The sequence below is a fragment of the Pyrus communis genome, chromosome 4, assembly GCF_963583255.1.
Source record: "Pyrus communis chromosome 4, drPyrComm1.1, whole genome shotgun sequence".
Taxonomy (NCBI): Eukaryota; Viridiplantae; Streptophyta; class Magnoliopsida; order Rosales; family Rosaceae; genus Pyrus; species Pyrus communis.
In genome coordinates, this window is record NC_084806.1 from 12,191,550 (window position 1) to 12,207,067 (window position 15,518).

Here is a 15,518-nt window from a genome sequence, read left to right on the forward strand (position 1 = left end):
ATTGATTTTTCATCCTTCATTAAATTGATGAAATAGTGAGAATGAGACCTTTATATAGGCTAACAAGTAAACTTCATTTGTACCATTAACAAAAAATAAAAAAAACTAATCAATTTAATGAAGGATTATATGTTAAAAAAATAGGTATATGTTATAAAAAAGGTATATATTGAAACATTTTCAAAATGGTGCAATGTGACAAAACTTACATCTCATGGCCCATTTTGAAAATCAACTCAAACTTGAAGAGTGTTAGTGTTAGTAACAATTTGGGACTCGTATTCAAAATTAACACTTGTATTAAAAAATGATAAATTAGGTTTTCATCCCTTATTTTCTTTTCTTATTAATTGAAACCTTATTCCACTTTTTTTTTTTTTTTATCAAGGTCATTGACTTTTATCCACCTCGTTGAGTGTTTTAAGTACTCAAGTAGATGGTGCATCAGATCTTCATGGATGAAGTAGAAGTAGTTGATAGAGTCGTCTCCTCTAGTCGGCACAAGTAGCAAACATAGCCTTTAGTGGAGAATGCATACAGGAGTAAGTCTCACCAAAACTTGGCTATGGTAAAACTGAAAGCAACAAAACCCATAGTTTAAGAAGAAAATGTGAGTAAGTGCAACATGTTGGTACTTAACATCTTCAAGACGTAAGTAGAACGTGAACAAGGATATGACCATCTTGATGTAGGTGCCTCGTCAAGTTAGAAATTTAGTGGAAAAAATGCTCCTGAACTAAGCAAAAAACAAAAAAAGGTGTACATAACATTTTTTTTTTAATTAAGCAATGATGTCAAATCCACTTTAAGGTGTACATTACTTTTATTTTTATTTTTTTTAATTAAGCAATGATGTCAAATCCACTTTAACATTGCTATCCTGAAAAGACAATGTTGAGAATAAATTTATTAAACAAAGAAAAGAAAAATACAACAAAGAGCGAAAGGGCAAGAACCTTACCCCCCCATAGAAAAATAAAGATCTTTTTTCAATACCACTTAACAGCGTAATTTATTTACGGAATGGAGATGCACTCAGACAGTTACTATCCACAAAGGCAGTAATTGCCTAGACAGTTATTGCATTACTTGGGTGGACTTGCGCTTAAGGGATAAGGCGTTCTTAGGCCTAAGGGACAATGACACCATGTAGAAAGAGACTTAGTTCTCATGGAAGACAACAATAAAGTTGGAAATGATATCATATTACTGCGAAATCACCAAGGAATTCAATTCATATTCTTATAATAGCTGACTGAATCTGAAAGCAAATCTTTCTTGTATATAATAAATTGTTTCCATACCAGAGGGTTTGAAGTCACTGTTACTGCCCGTACCATTGCTAGACTCTACAAATAGTGAGGATTTCATGCATTTGCACACAGCAATTTTTAATAACAATTTTAAGAAAGTAGTGAAAGTATTTAAGGCTTGCTCTTCACTCCACATCCCCAGTATTGCTGGCCTTGCATCCTTCGGTACAGGTAAACATTTGTTCAAGTGAAATAATGTACTTGCAAGGATTGATATTTTTATCTACTAAAATAAAAATTAATAGAGAAGGGAAGAGGAGATCACGTCATACTTCAGAAATAGTCTTCAACTTGCCCTGGGTTGTAACTTGAGCAATAATCTTGAGAGTACTTAAGCTTGGGCAAAAAGAAATCACCTACTTGTTGAACCACCTATGAAAGCTATAAATATGTAATTAATTGGTCCAAGAAATTTCACGGAGACATATAAACAGAGAAAAATCATTGAATCTTATATTACCTACAATGAACGGAGAAGCAATTTGGTATAAGAATCTCATTCCACAAAACTTCTTTAGTTTGGGCCTAAACAACTGAAAGCAAAACAATTCCCAAGATACATACTTTCATCCAAATCATCCATCGTCATTAACAAAACAACAACCTGTATCTTTCTTCAGTTAAGATAAAGCAAAAACTCAGATGACCCGAAATCAAATGACTGTTCAACGCTGGCTGGACTGTTTTTAAGAAAAATGTCAATTTGGAACATGTTGAAACCAAATTTGGTACCAAAAGATTTCAAACCTGAATTGTTTGTCAATAGCAGCTTTCATCGCCATGAACCTGAAGCATTATAATAAAACACAACTTATTAACTATTTGGTATTGGCTTGTAGAAAGTTAATAACTTTTCGCAACATTTCAAAACTGAAAATTGTAGTACCTTTCAGATATGGGAATCATGGATTTCTTCCCTCTTTCTTCTTCATATGCATCCAACACCATTGCAAACTCTCTAATTATTCTCTTATCCTCACTTTTTGCAATCTAAACTCAATAAACTATTTCTTCTTCATACGTATCCAACACCATTGCATACTCTCTAATTATTCTCTTATCCTCGCTTTCTGCAATCTAAACTCGATAAATCCCAATGCTAAAAAAGCATGCCAAAATAACATGAAAAAAGTCAGTAAAAAAGCTTCCACTGCAATGTATTGCCAATTAAATTTTACCAATTGGCTAAATATACATATAGGGTTCTAAGTTCTAACTGCCAAGGAAGCGCGAGGTCTGAAATGGGATTTACGGAAGTTACACTGTTTGAGGGAAACTGTTTTGTATGAAATGTGGTGCAATTTTCTAGGACCTTTTCCCACGTTTGAATATTTTTTTTATTTACACAAATGCCCATGGAACATTTAGATTCATAATTTACTTTAGTTATAACTTTTGTTGTTTTAGGGGCTTTAATGTCTACTTCCTTTTTGTGAAGCTTTGAGACACCAAAAAAACTTACTTTTGGCTTTCTAATATGTACTAGCCTTCCTGCACGCGATGCTGTGCATGCAAAAGGCTTTTTCTTTTTCTTTTTATTACAGGCGCTACGCACTCCTTAAATTGTTTTCATGTGTTTAAAAATATAGAACATAATCTTTACTAAACAACTTATTGTATGATGATTGGATGCATTAATGGCAACGTTACATAATAAGTCACACACCCTGACCCAGGATGTCCACTTGGACTTCGAATCGAGCTGTGTTGGCCGACACCATGAAGGTGACAAAGCCATAATGTGTAGTGATGTGGAAAATGTGAATAAATTTAAACCTAAAGTGCCTAAATGTAAAAGTGCGCATGTGAGCGGGAATAAACCCATTTCACACATGATGTTAGAGCATAAGTAAAGTACAGTGAAGGTAAAAGAGGAATTATACCGTTAATAGTATTCCCACAACAACATTTTGTCAGAAATCCTCAGCGACACGAAAGCTCAGCCACTAAAACCTGGAGGGACGAAAAATAAGGGTGAGTAGGCCTAAAAATAAAGTTTTGTAAAAACCTTTTCGAAAGCATAATAAACGCTCACTGTAAAACAAGTATAGTTTCCAAAATATACATACTACATATGGTATAAAAATGCTTACCGTAGCCTGCAATATCTCAAGAATTCAATACGACACAATATTTCGTAAGTCGACACAATATTTCGTAAGTAAACACATGACGTTCGTAATCACATAATCTCGCATAAGCAAACATATCATATCGAATGCTCATCAACACATGCTGACACATAAGTTTATGCAAAGATATTCTGACATGAACATGACTGGGTGTAACAATGATATACGTTCTAGTACTAAAGTCAAGACTGGCACTAGGGGCAGCACGTACGAGTCCTAATTGCCTATAGCAATCTAGGACAGGACTGACACCTACAATGGATCCAAAGTGAGCGTACGGTGCCATGTGCACATACACGTGAAAGACTAGCCTTGGGTGGAGCGAGTACTAATACCGGTGCATCAAACGATGAGCAGATAACATAAATATAGTCATGCCACAATGATTCAATAATTCACATCGGCCTAATAGTAATAAATAAAATATTAATCAAGGCCGTAATTAAAATCCTATAAAAGTATGCATACATGTGCATCCCGTAGGATTTATGATAATTTCGTAATTTTCGTTATTTCGCTAATTCTTATAAACATTAGTCTAATCTAAGCATACGTAGAGAATTCTTTTTCATATGCATAAATGAAAAGTAAATAAATATATAATATTTAAAGGCAAAGACCCAATCACAATTACTTGCGATGTCACATCCGTCCAACCTAGGAAGCCGGAGTCTTTGATACTAATCACACCTAAACATAATAATGGGACTCATTAGTAAAACTCCACTAAGATAATTAAATTTGGAAAAACAGGGTGCAGATTTGAAATCAAGGCGTTGAAATACGCTAAGAAGGGTTCCTCGATAAATTTTGTAAAAAGTCAACAGAAAGTCAACTGAGACACCCATGTGGTCAACCACGTTAAAACTTTAGAATTTCACTGAATGGATGTCAGAAGTGGACTCAAGATGTTGAAATTAGCCTAGAAGGGTTTCCGAGAAATTTTAGAAAATGTCAACATAAAGAATATTCCAGGAATATTCTAAGCCCATTTCAGAACTAGGTTGGTTAGAATAATGACCCAAAGGTTTGGGCCGAGCTTGGATCAGGTTTTGGGCTTAAGGCCCTTTTTTTTTTACATCGGGTTGGGTTGATCCGTGGGCTTGCGGGTTGACCGGTTTTCTAAGAAGAAGAACACCGGAATCGCAAGTGAGAATAGCCGGAAAACTTTAAAAGGCTATAACGGTTTCAATTCTAAACCAAATTCAAAAATTCAAAGGCCAAAGTAAGGCTTAGGAGTTAAGGAATTGAAATATACCAAAGTGAGGTCGAACCGAGGTCGGGATCGGCTGGAAAAAGCCTGCAAAGGGCCAGGTTTCTTGTTGAAAATCTGGGGAGTGTTTCCCCTAGTGGTATTTATCCCCAAACCCTACAACAAAGGCCTAAAACCTTAAAATCTTTCACAAGCGATGAAAATGGCGAGAAATGGGGTTTCCCGAGGCCTACCTTGGTCGGAAAATAGTGAAGTATCGCCGGACGAGATGATGAACAGTGGGCAAAGCCACTGTGCAGCCACATCTCGAACCAGGGTGCACTGAACTGACTGGATGACGGCGATGGTGATCTTTCTTCGAGGTTTGTGGCCTGGTTCCAATGGTTTCAACGAAAAATGGCGATGCTCCGTCATGGTATTGTCTGCATGATTGCAGAGATGAGGAGGACGAGAGAGAGAGAGAGAGAGAGGTGAGGGTTAAGGGACAGGAAATCATGACAGTTGGCGATGGTTCATGACTAGCCTAGGTTTGTGGTAGTGGTGTTCGCCGAAACGGCGAGGGTGGTATTTACGGTTTCTTTGCACTTGCAGAGAGAGACACGAGACAGAGCTGAGAGATGAGAGGGAGTGAAATGAGGGAAAGGGATGAGGTGGCAGCAAATGAGTGGAGAGTAGGAAAAAAATGGGATTTCTGGTGATTGGGAGACACAGGAGAGAGGGAAAGAGTGGGGTGTGGGGGCCACGTGGCTTACAGCTCAAAGTCACTGTTGAACCATATATTTTCACAAAGTAAAAATAAATAAATAAAAATACATAAAGAACTACGAGTTACTTGATCCCTCAACGAGAGTACGTAGGCAATCTAAGACTTGACCTAGGTGTAGTTGCAAAATCAAACACCCAAATCCCCAAGTTACAATTTATTCATATTGGAATCAAAGGGTTTTTCCTTTTTAACGAAGGATTGTAATTAATAGATGCATAGTCTAGAATGAGTTGAACTCAAATTAATAAAACCCTCTTCAGAAAAATAAACGAGGGTGAAATCGTGTCGAGTGAATTATTTGTTTACATATTATTACAATTTTTGCTCAACAGTCACCAATGAAAATACAGAAAAATATCTCTTGTAACATGAATTTACCAAAATGCCCATCATGCTCCATAATTTGTAAAATCTTTGTCGTAACTCCAAATTTAGTTCCGCTTGCGCCTATGCATTTGTACTGTTGAGTACTTCGAGAATACGATAAAATAATAGTCCATACGCGTTACGAAATGACGGTCAACGAAAGTCAATGATCTCGCCTCTAGGGATATTTTCGTCAAATCACTCTTTTAAAATTTATAAAATAGTAAAATTAAAAACGGGTTGTCACAATAAGTCATATAGGAAGGTGTTTTATGTTGGCCAGAGGTTAAAACGGAAGAGTAGATTTTGTTTCAAGCCGCAACGTGCAGTTGTAGACTTGTAGTGGTGTTTGCATGGTGAGTTGCTATATTTCTGAGTCCTTTACTTCCTGCAAGCCCAAACAAAAGTGGACCAAAAAAAAAAAAAAAAACAGAAATACAAAACAATATTAAATTCTAATAAGATATTAGAATTTATTGAATAATGTTATGTTGAGGGAAACTCTTAAATTAAATGTCGAATGCCCTCTTCATTTAAATTGTTTTCATCCTCACAATATATGAAATTAGAACTGCAAGAAAACAACCTACTCATATATTAACCACCAATTTGAAGATGCTAAAAGAACAAAAATTTGATGTTAAAAACATGAATTAGAAGAAAAATGCGAATAAAAACATAAATCGGCACTAATATCCACCCTCCAAACCTTCATCTCTACAAATCAGACACCCAATTTCACCATAAACCGCCAAGTCTCGGGTTTTGCAGTCGGTGGCCGGGACCTTATCAGAGACATTTTGCAATTATAGCCTGCTCCAATGGATAATGGCATTACAAACACCAGGTTATAGTTCATCTCCATGTCATCATAGTTCTTTAACCTTAATTTAGTTTTGAGTGAAAATATTACCATAATTTTTTTTTTCAAAAATACTAAAAAACAGTTAAATTAATAGTGCCCTATAAGTTATAGCGCTTACTTCATGAATCGTGCAATGCCACACCATCAAATTAACCATTTCATTTGGTAAAGTCTCCGGCTTCGCAACAAAACCCTACAAACACAAAAATTATAACTGTGATTCACATAGAAAGATGGGTGGGTGTATAGACGTGAGGGTGGTTCTTATAAATGCCCATTGATCAACAAACCACTTTTGCAATTGAGGTTGATCAATTACGTGGGCAGAACGTGGGATGAGAATGTGCATGTCTCTATTATTTATTTTCTTTATTTGTTTTGAAATTATTCGATCTCTTTTCCAATAATTTTATTTTTGTTTTAGTTTTTTTGTATCTATTTTTTTATGACAAAATTATCCCTGCGAATTTTGTTCTATTATTTTCAGTAAGGTTTGAATTTTTTTGTTTTAGGGACTTTTATGTCCAGTTTTTTTTGTGAAGCCTTGGAACACCAAAACTCAATTCTGACTTTCTAATATTAGAGATATGTATGTACATAGGTATGCTTATATTTGAGCATATTAGTCATATGATTTGGTCGTAAATATGTCAGACCGTGGAGCAATGATCTTTTTGGGTAAATTAATTAGAACTTTTATTCTTAATTTTTTTTTTTTTTTTGAACAACGATATAATCTACACTAAAGGGGGTGGCCCAGTGGACTTTGCTTCACAATGGGGCTAGCAATAATTTGGTTCAAATTTGTCTTTGACGAGAATCGAACCTAAAACCTCTCACTTACAAGTGAAGCGAAATACCACTACGCCGAGTACTAAATGCCCAATTCACGAATTTTTTGTTAGCAACAAAACTCCAATTTTTAGGGACCAATGCTCACTTATCTGGATGATTAATTTGTCAATTTTTAGGGATAAAATCTATTAAACAGAAGTAATCCAGGTGTCCTTTTCCAAGTATAAATAATATGCAAGGTGTGGACGCAAGTGATAACAGTTCAGCTCTGGACTAGAGATATAGTGTTCGATTTCATTCTCCCCCAATATAACATGTTAGTTGGTTTAATTGTAGAACATAATTGAAACTTGATTGGCTGAGATAGCCTTCATCTTATGTTAAACCAATTACGCTAGTAACATGGATTGACAATTTGACGCACTCTAGCTTAGATTTTGTGTTACATGTACATGAGATTTTTTATTTTTTTTCATCTTAAATCCTTTATTAGTTAAGGCGTCCCTAAAGCAAAAAGAAGGCAAAAAGAAGGCAAAGAGTAGAGAAAAAGCGCTTTGGCCCTCAAATTCAAAGGCAGAAGAAGCTTGATTGCCTGCCTATAAAAACAGCAGTTTGAAAGATTAAACTATTGGAGAATCCACAAACTAATACTCACAACACGCAACAATATAACCTCATTTTAAACATGAAAATGATCACAGCTTAAATTGCTTTTATTTCATCAACTAACTCTTCATCTAACATCTTTTTATTTCCAATATTCTAACAGATTTTTTTCCCCACATAAGAGTAAAAAGAAGGTAAAAAAATACAAGTTGACCAAACTAATTAAGATATGCAAAAAGAAGAAACAAAAGCAAAGATGAGCCCTGAGTCACAGGTAGGGCAACGTATCAGAATCACATGTGCTTATTGGCCGAACCCATATCACCTTATCCAAACCCAAATCCTCACCACCCATATCAAATCCCTACAAACTCCCAATCAAAATCTCCATAACCCCCGAAAAAATTATACTACCGCACAACACAACACAAACCACCCACAACTATACCACTCTTTCTAGTCCCTCATGGCCATGGCAACACAAGCCAGCCTCTTCACCCCAACCCCCTCAGTCCCAAAGACCATCGCCGACCGTACAACCGCCCCATGGAAGCAATCAGTCTCCTCCTCCTTCATGGCCCCCAAGCCACTCAAGCTTTCCACCACAAGAACAAGGAGGATTAATGCCTCCGCTGAAGAGAAAACCGTGACCCCCACGAAAGAGGAGGCTCCGGTAGGCTTCACCCCACCTGAGCTGGACCCAACAACTCCCTCGCCGATCTTTGGCGGCAGCACCGGCGGGCTGTTGAGGAAAGCGCAGGAGGAAGAGTTTTACGTGATCACATGGGAGTCACCAAAGGAGCAGATTTTTGAGATGCCGACCGGCGGAGCAGCCATCATGAGGGAGGGTCCTAACTTGTTGAAACTGGCTAGGAAAGAGCAGTGCTTGGCTCTTGGGACAAGGCTGAGGTCAAAGTACAAGATTAAGTACCAGTTTTACAGGGTTTTCCCTAACGGGGAGGTCCAATACTTGCACCCCAAGGATGGTGTGTACCCTGAGAAGGTGAACCCTGGGCGCCAAGGGGTTGGCCAGAACTTTAGGTCGATTGGGAAGAATGTCAACCCAATTGAGGTCAAGTTCACCGGCAAGCAAGTCTATGACATATGATCATGATATTGATTTGTGTAATTTGCAATGTATTTAAGATCATGATGATGACTATGTGAGTATAATTTGTGCTTCTTGTAATTTGATTTCATTAAAATGCAGCTTCAGTGACATGATTTGGGTCAATATGTTTTCTATTTTAATTTATATATGTTAAATATTTCCATAGATTATTAGACTGTAGTTGAAGCAAAATGTTGGTATTTGACAGTTTACTAACTCAATACCAAAATATGTGGGTGATAAGTTTACAAACTCTATCACACCTCTTTCACTTTGCACTCTCAAATAAAATTGGACAAAGAAAGAAATAGAGAAAGGAGGGAAGCAACAAGCTTTGGCAAAACACTTGGACTTTGATATATGAAAAGGTTTACAAATTGTTGGAATAAGAAAGCTTACAAGCTTCTTCACAATTGGAAGTGGGATTTGGATGGGATGATTTACAATGCTTGAGAACTTGGGTATTTATAGCAAACCAAATGATTAAACTAAGATTATTTATTACCACACAAAACACATTAATTGCACCTAATAATTTTTATTCAACCATACCTAACATTGCCTAACTTTCAATGCCTAACTTTGACATTGATTTTCAACAATAACAACCTTGTTTTGATTTGAATTTCCAACACACCTCCTCAAATCAAAACGCCTTCATTCCTAGCATTTCACGCAGTAGCCGGAATGTTTCAATTGGCAATGGCTTTGTGAAGATGTCTGCCACTTGTTCCTTGGTGTGACAGTAGACAAGTTCAATTGTCTTTTGCTTCACATGGTCCCTTAGAAAATGGAACCTGGTATCAATGTGCTTGCTCCTTCCATGTTGAACAGGATTCTTTGCAAGTTTGATTGCAGACACGTTATCTACATGAATCACAGTCGATTCCACTTGTGGATGACACACTGACTTCAACAAATTTCTTAACCAAATTGCCTCACACACGGTTGAGGCTACAGCAACATACTCGGCTTCACATGATGACAAAGCAACAATTGATTGCTTCTTTGAAGTCCATGAGAAAGCTGTTGATCCTAGAAAAAACACATAGCCAGTTGTGCTTTTCCTTTCATCTTGGTCACCTCCCCAATCACTATCTGAATAACCAAATAATTTTGCATCTTCACCAAAATTATAAAATAGACCATAGTTTAGAGTACCTCTTATGTACCTCAAAATTCTCTTGGCGGCCAGCCAATGAGACTCCCTTGGTGTTTCCATGTATCGACTCACGAGTCCAACACCATAAACTATATCAGGTCTTGTGATTGTAAGGTACCTTAGGCTTCCAACGAGGCTTTTGTACACTGTTGAGTTTACAAACTCACCCTCTCCTCCTTTGGACAGCTTCAATCCAGTTGCGACTGGAGTATTGACAGTGTTGCACTTGTCCATATTGAACTTCTTCAATATGTCTCTCATGTACCTTTGTTGAGAGATGTAGATACCATCACTTTCTTGCTTCACTTCTATGCCAAGAAAGTATGACATTAATCCATTGTCAGTCATCTCGAATTCACTGAACATGGATTGCTTGAACTCATGGAACATTGCCTCATTGTTTCCTGTAAACAATAAATCATCTACATAGAGACAAATAATTAAGAACTCCCATTTTTCACCATTCTTCATGTAAACTGAATGCTCGTATGGACATTTCTGAAATCCATTTTGGTGAAGGTAGTTGTCGATCCTTGAGTTCCAAGCTCGTGGTGCTTGCTTGAGGCCGTACAAAGCCTTCTTCAAACGATACACCTTATCTTCTTCTCCTTGTACTTGGAAGCCTTCCGGTTGTTCCACGTACACTTCTTCCTCAAGTACTCCATTAAGGAAGGCTGACTTGACATCTAGTTGATAAATTTTCCATTTATGATGTGCGGCAAGAGAGATTAGCAATCTTACCGTGTCAAGTCTCGCAACTGGAGCATAGACTTCATCATAGTCCACTCCATACTTCTGTTTGTAGCCCTTTGCTACAAGCCTTGATTTGTATCGATCCACACTCCCATCTGCAGTGCGTTTGATCTTGTAAACCCACTTGACACCAATAGCCTTCTGATTTGGTGGGAGCTTTGTCAGCTCCCAAGTGTCATTCTTCTCGATGGCATGGATCTCTTCTTCCATGGCTTTCTTCCAACAATCTTCTTCCACAGCTTCATTGAATGAGAAAGGCTCGTGGTCTGCATACAAGCAGAAAAGGTTGGTTTCTTCTTCTTCTTCTTGTCCATAAATCTCTGTGAGATTCCTTAACCTCACTGGAGTTGAGGAGCTGCTTTCCTCACTAGATGTAGGACCACTCTTTGCAATTCTGTGCACTGGAGTTGTTGTGATTGTTTGAGCCGGCTGTTGCTCAATCGGTGGTACAACTTCTGGTTCTTCAAAATCAGTGGAGACGATCTTCTCTTTACTGACTTCTTTGTTGTTCCACGTCCATGTCTCTTCCTCACTGAAGATGACATCTCTACTAACCACTAGTTTGCCAGTTAGTGGGTTGTAGAGCTTGTATGCCTTGGACTCTTCACTATAGCCCACAAACACACACTTATCACCTCTATCATCAAGTTTCCTCCTCTTGGCTTCTGGAACATGAGCATATGCAACACACCCAAAAATTCTTAGGTGTGTAACATTCGGCTTGTATCCACTCCAAGCCTCTTGTGGTGTCATCCTCTTGACACTCTTTGTTGGACATCGATTCAACAAATAAATCGAACAAGCTACAGCTTCTGCCCATAACTCTTTTGGCAAATTCTTCTCCTTAAGCATGGACCTTGTCATGTCAAGGATGGTTCGATTCTTTCTTTCGGCTATCCCATTTTGTTGTGGGGTATAGGCAGCAGTAAGTTGATGCCTAATTCCTTGCTCCTTGCAGTATGCTTGGAAAGCATTGGAGGTGTACTCTCCACCTCTATCTGATCTCACAGCCACAAGCTTGTGGTTACTTTCTGCCTCTGTGAGTGCCTTGAACTCCTTGAAAATTTTTAGGGCAGCTGACTTCTCCTTGAGAAAATAGACCCAAGTCTTTCTACTGAAATCATCAATGAAGGTAATAAAATACCTATTACCTCCATAAGACATGGGATCCAATGGACCACATATATCTGTGTGCACCAACTGCAGTGGTGCCTTTGCTCTCCATGTATCACCAACAGGGAACGATAGTCGTGCTTGCTTGCCAAGCACACAACCTTCACATACTTGGCGTGTGGCTTCAATCTGGGGTAGACCACGAACCATTCCTCCACTTGACAGCAACTTTAGGCCATTGAAATTAAGATGGCCAAATCGAAGATGCCATTTCCATGACTCATCTTCCATTACACCGATGTTGCAGCTTCCAATATTTGTGTTCAAATTCAACGGAAACATCCGGTTCTTTGACATTCGAACACGTGCAATAAGCTTTCTCCTTGCATTCCTGAGAGTGAGAAGCATGTTCTCCATATGTATAATGTACCCTTTCTGGAGCAGTTGACCAATGCTCAGAATGTTGCTCTTCATACCTGGTATGTAGTAGGTATCGGAGATGTATTCTTCTCTTCCATCCTTCTGGATGATCTTGATCTTCCCTTTGCCTTCAACTGGCTACTTTGAGGAGTCACCAAGACTTACAGATCCATAGGCCCCTTCTTTGAGTTCGGCAAAAAACTCCTTCTTTCCACACATGTGATTGCTTGCACCAGAGTCCAAATACCAAACATCTTGTTGGCTACTGGAATCATGGTGTGCTAGTAAGACTGTAAGTTCTTCATCAGTATTTCCACTTGATTCTGCCATGTTGATATGCTCACCATTTTTATGTGAACACTCATTGGCATAATGTCCATATTGCTTACAGTTGTGACACTGGATATGCGCCTTTCCTCGAGTAGATCTCCACTCCTGAGACTGACCTTGATTTTGTGCATAGCCTCGACCTCTTCCTCGGGCTCGTCCTCGGCTACGGTTGGATGAGCTCCCACGACGTGAGTTCCACTGCCCACGACCTTTATTTGGTTTGTCAATATTCAACTTTGACTCCAAAGCTTGCTCTAGCGTTGTGGGGCTTGCATTCTTCTGAATGCGTTGCTCGTGAACTAGGAGGGATCCTAGTAGCTCTTCTGCGCTCATCACCTCCAAATCCTTGGATTCCTCAATGGCAGTCACCACATGCTCAAACTTAGATGTGAGTGACCGGAGTATCTTCTCCACAACTCGTACTTCATCGAGTCTCTCGCCATTTCTCCTCATCTGATTTACTATCACAATGAGCCTTGAGTGATAGTCGGAGATGCTCTCCCCTTCATTCATATGAGCAGTTTCAAAATCTGCTCGAAGTGATTGTAACCTCACTTTCTTGACTCGATCTACTCCTTTGTAGATTGTACTGAGTGTATCCCATACTTGCTTGCTCGTTGTTGCTTCTGCAACCTTCTCGAACGTTGAATCTTCCAAACCCTGGTATAGAAGATACAGCGCCTTTTGGTCCTTCTTTCGTAAGTCCTTGAGAGTGTTCCTTTGATCCGCAGTATATACGGCTTCTTGCTCGGCAGTGGGTACAACATACCCACTACTGACAACTTCCCATAGCTCTTGTGATCCAAACAATGCTTTGAATTGGATGCACCATCTTTCATAATTTTCTTTCTTCAATGTGGGAACTTGGAGTTGCACTAAGTTGGACGCCATAACTGCTGCACCTGCCAGAATGGTATTCTGGCTCTGATACCAATTGTTGGTATTTGACAGTTTACTAACTCAATACCAAAATATGTGGGTGATAAGTTTACAAACTCTATCACACCTCTTTCACTTTGCACTCTCAAATAAAATTGGACAAAGAAAGAAATAGAGAAAGGAGGGAAGCAACAAGCTTTGGCAAAACACTTGGACTTTGATATATGAAAAGGTTTACAAATTGTTGGAATAAGAAAGCTTACAAGCTTCTTCACAATTGGAAGTGGGATTTGGATGGGATGATTTACAATGCTTGAGAACTTGGGTATTTATAGCAAACCAAATGATTAAACTAAGATTATTTATTACCACACAAAACACATTAATTGCACCTAATAATTTTTATTCAACCATACCTAACATTGCCTAACTTTCAATGCCTAACTTTGACATTGATTTTCAACAATAGCAACCTTGTTTTGATTTGAATTTCCAACACAAAACGCGTGCCGATGACGGGGTTTCATCTTTTTTTTTTGGTAAACTGGATTTATAACCAGGGCAAAGCCAAAAAAGGTACAAGGAAGTCCACAGCAAGGATTAACCAACAAACGTAACCCAAAGAAACTACTTCATAGTGAAAGAGGGAGCAAAGACCCGACACAAACCATAACATTGTGTCACCCTAAATCACTCGAACCAAATCAAGACTTAAGGTGGACACGGTAAACTATCCTTGTTCAAAATATGAACGATATGGAGGTCTCTCGACCCAAGTATAATCGCTCATCTCCGAGTTCTTGGAAGAAGCTAATCGATCAGCAACCATGTTGACTGATCTAGGCACCCAGGACCAACGCATCTGGAAAAAGTCCTTCACACACAAAATTTTTCTTAAGACTGGAACCGTGTCACATCTCTCATTGAATATGGAATTACTTAAAGTTAAAAATTACTTCCTTTGAATCTGATTCCATAACGATTTTATCTAACTCCAAGTTCTTGGCAAGCATACACCCATCCAAGATCGCCTTTGCCTCCGCCACTCGAACGCTTAACACCGAGATACATGATTTCCTTGCAGCAACAAACTTATCATTTGAATCTTTAATTACCATTGCAATATTTCCCTTCTTTGTTGTAGCATTCCAGCTAGCATCCGCATTAACTTTAAACAATGACCGATCAGGTGGAGACCAAGCAGAGGTGGGCTGAGAATTACCATGTAGATTTCCATGGTTGTTTGAGCTTGTCCGCCTCCCACTTGTAGCCCTTTGAGTTCTCCTAGTAGCCTCCATAAAGTAGCATAGGCAGATCTAGTCTTGTGAATAACCTGCAAATGAGACACTTTTTTGATTGAAAATAGCATTGCATCTCTCTTTCCAAATATTCCAACAAGTGAACGCCACTTGTGACAAAAGCCAAGTTTTATCTTGCCTACTGCCCATATTATTCACAATTAGAGAATGTAATCAATTACTAAAAGTATCAATTTCATTTTTATTCACCTTATAGTTAAGTTGGCCTCTGAACCAGACAAGTTCAACCAATGGGCATAGAAAAAACATATGCTTCATAGACTCATCCTGCTCATTACAAATGGGGCATATTGGTGAGGCAGCAACACGTCTCTTAAAGATATTCAACCTTGTGGCAAGAGCTCTATAAAGGACTCTCCACATAAAAGTTCAAAT

General features: G+C 38.4%; 2 protein-coding genes across 2 annotated transcripts; one reads left to right on the top strand and one right to left on the bottom strand.

Moving 5' to 3' along the window:
• The first annotated feature begins 8,438 nt into the window (after positions 1-8,438).
• LOC137731306 (photosystem I reaction center subunit II, chloroplastic-like) lies at positions 8,439-9,287 on the top strand. The gene has a single exon (XM_068470404.1). The coding sequence runs from the start codon at positions 8,523-8,525 to the stop codon at positions 9,162-9,164; it is 642 nt and encodes a 213-aa protein (XP_068326505.1). The 5' UTR covers positions 8,439-8,522; the 3' UTR covers positions 9,165-9,287.
• Positions 9,288-14,554: 5,267 nt separating this feature from the next.
• LOC137732703 (uncharacterized) lies at positions 14,555-15,122 on the bottom strand. The gene is made up of 2 exons (XM_068471991.1): positions 14,781-15,122; positions 14,555-14,686 (listed from the first exon to the last, which is right to left on the bottom strand). Exons 1-2 carry the CDS (start codon positions 15,120-15,122, stop codon positions 14,555-14,557), a joined length of 474 nt encoding a protein of 157 aa, XP_068328092.1.
• Positions 15,123-15,518: the final 396 nt, after the last annotated feature.

Coding starts and splice junctions, on each gene's coding strand:
- LOC137731306 (XM_068470404.1), top strand. CDS start 8,523: ATGGCCATGGCAACACAAGCCAGCCTCTTCACCCCAACCCCCTCAGTC.
- LOC137732703 (XM_068471991.1), bottom strand. CDS start 15,122: ATGGAGGCTACTAGGAGAACTCAAAGGGCTACAAGTGGGAGGCGGACA. Junction 14,687..14,780: donor TGGAATCAGATTCAAAGGAA/GTAATTTTTAAC, acceptor GACTTTTTCCAG/ATGCGTTGGTCCTGGGTGCC.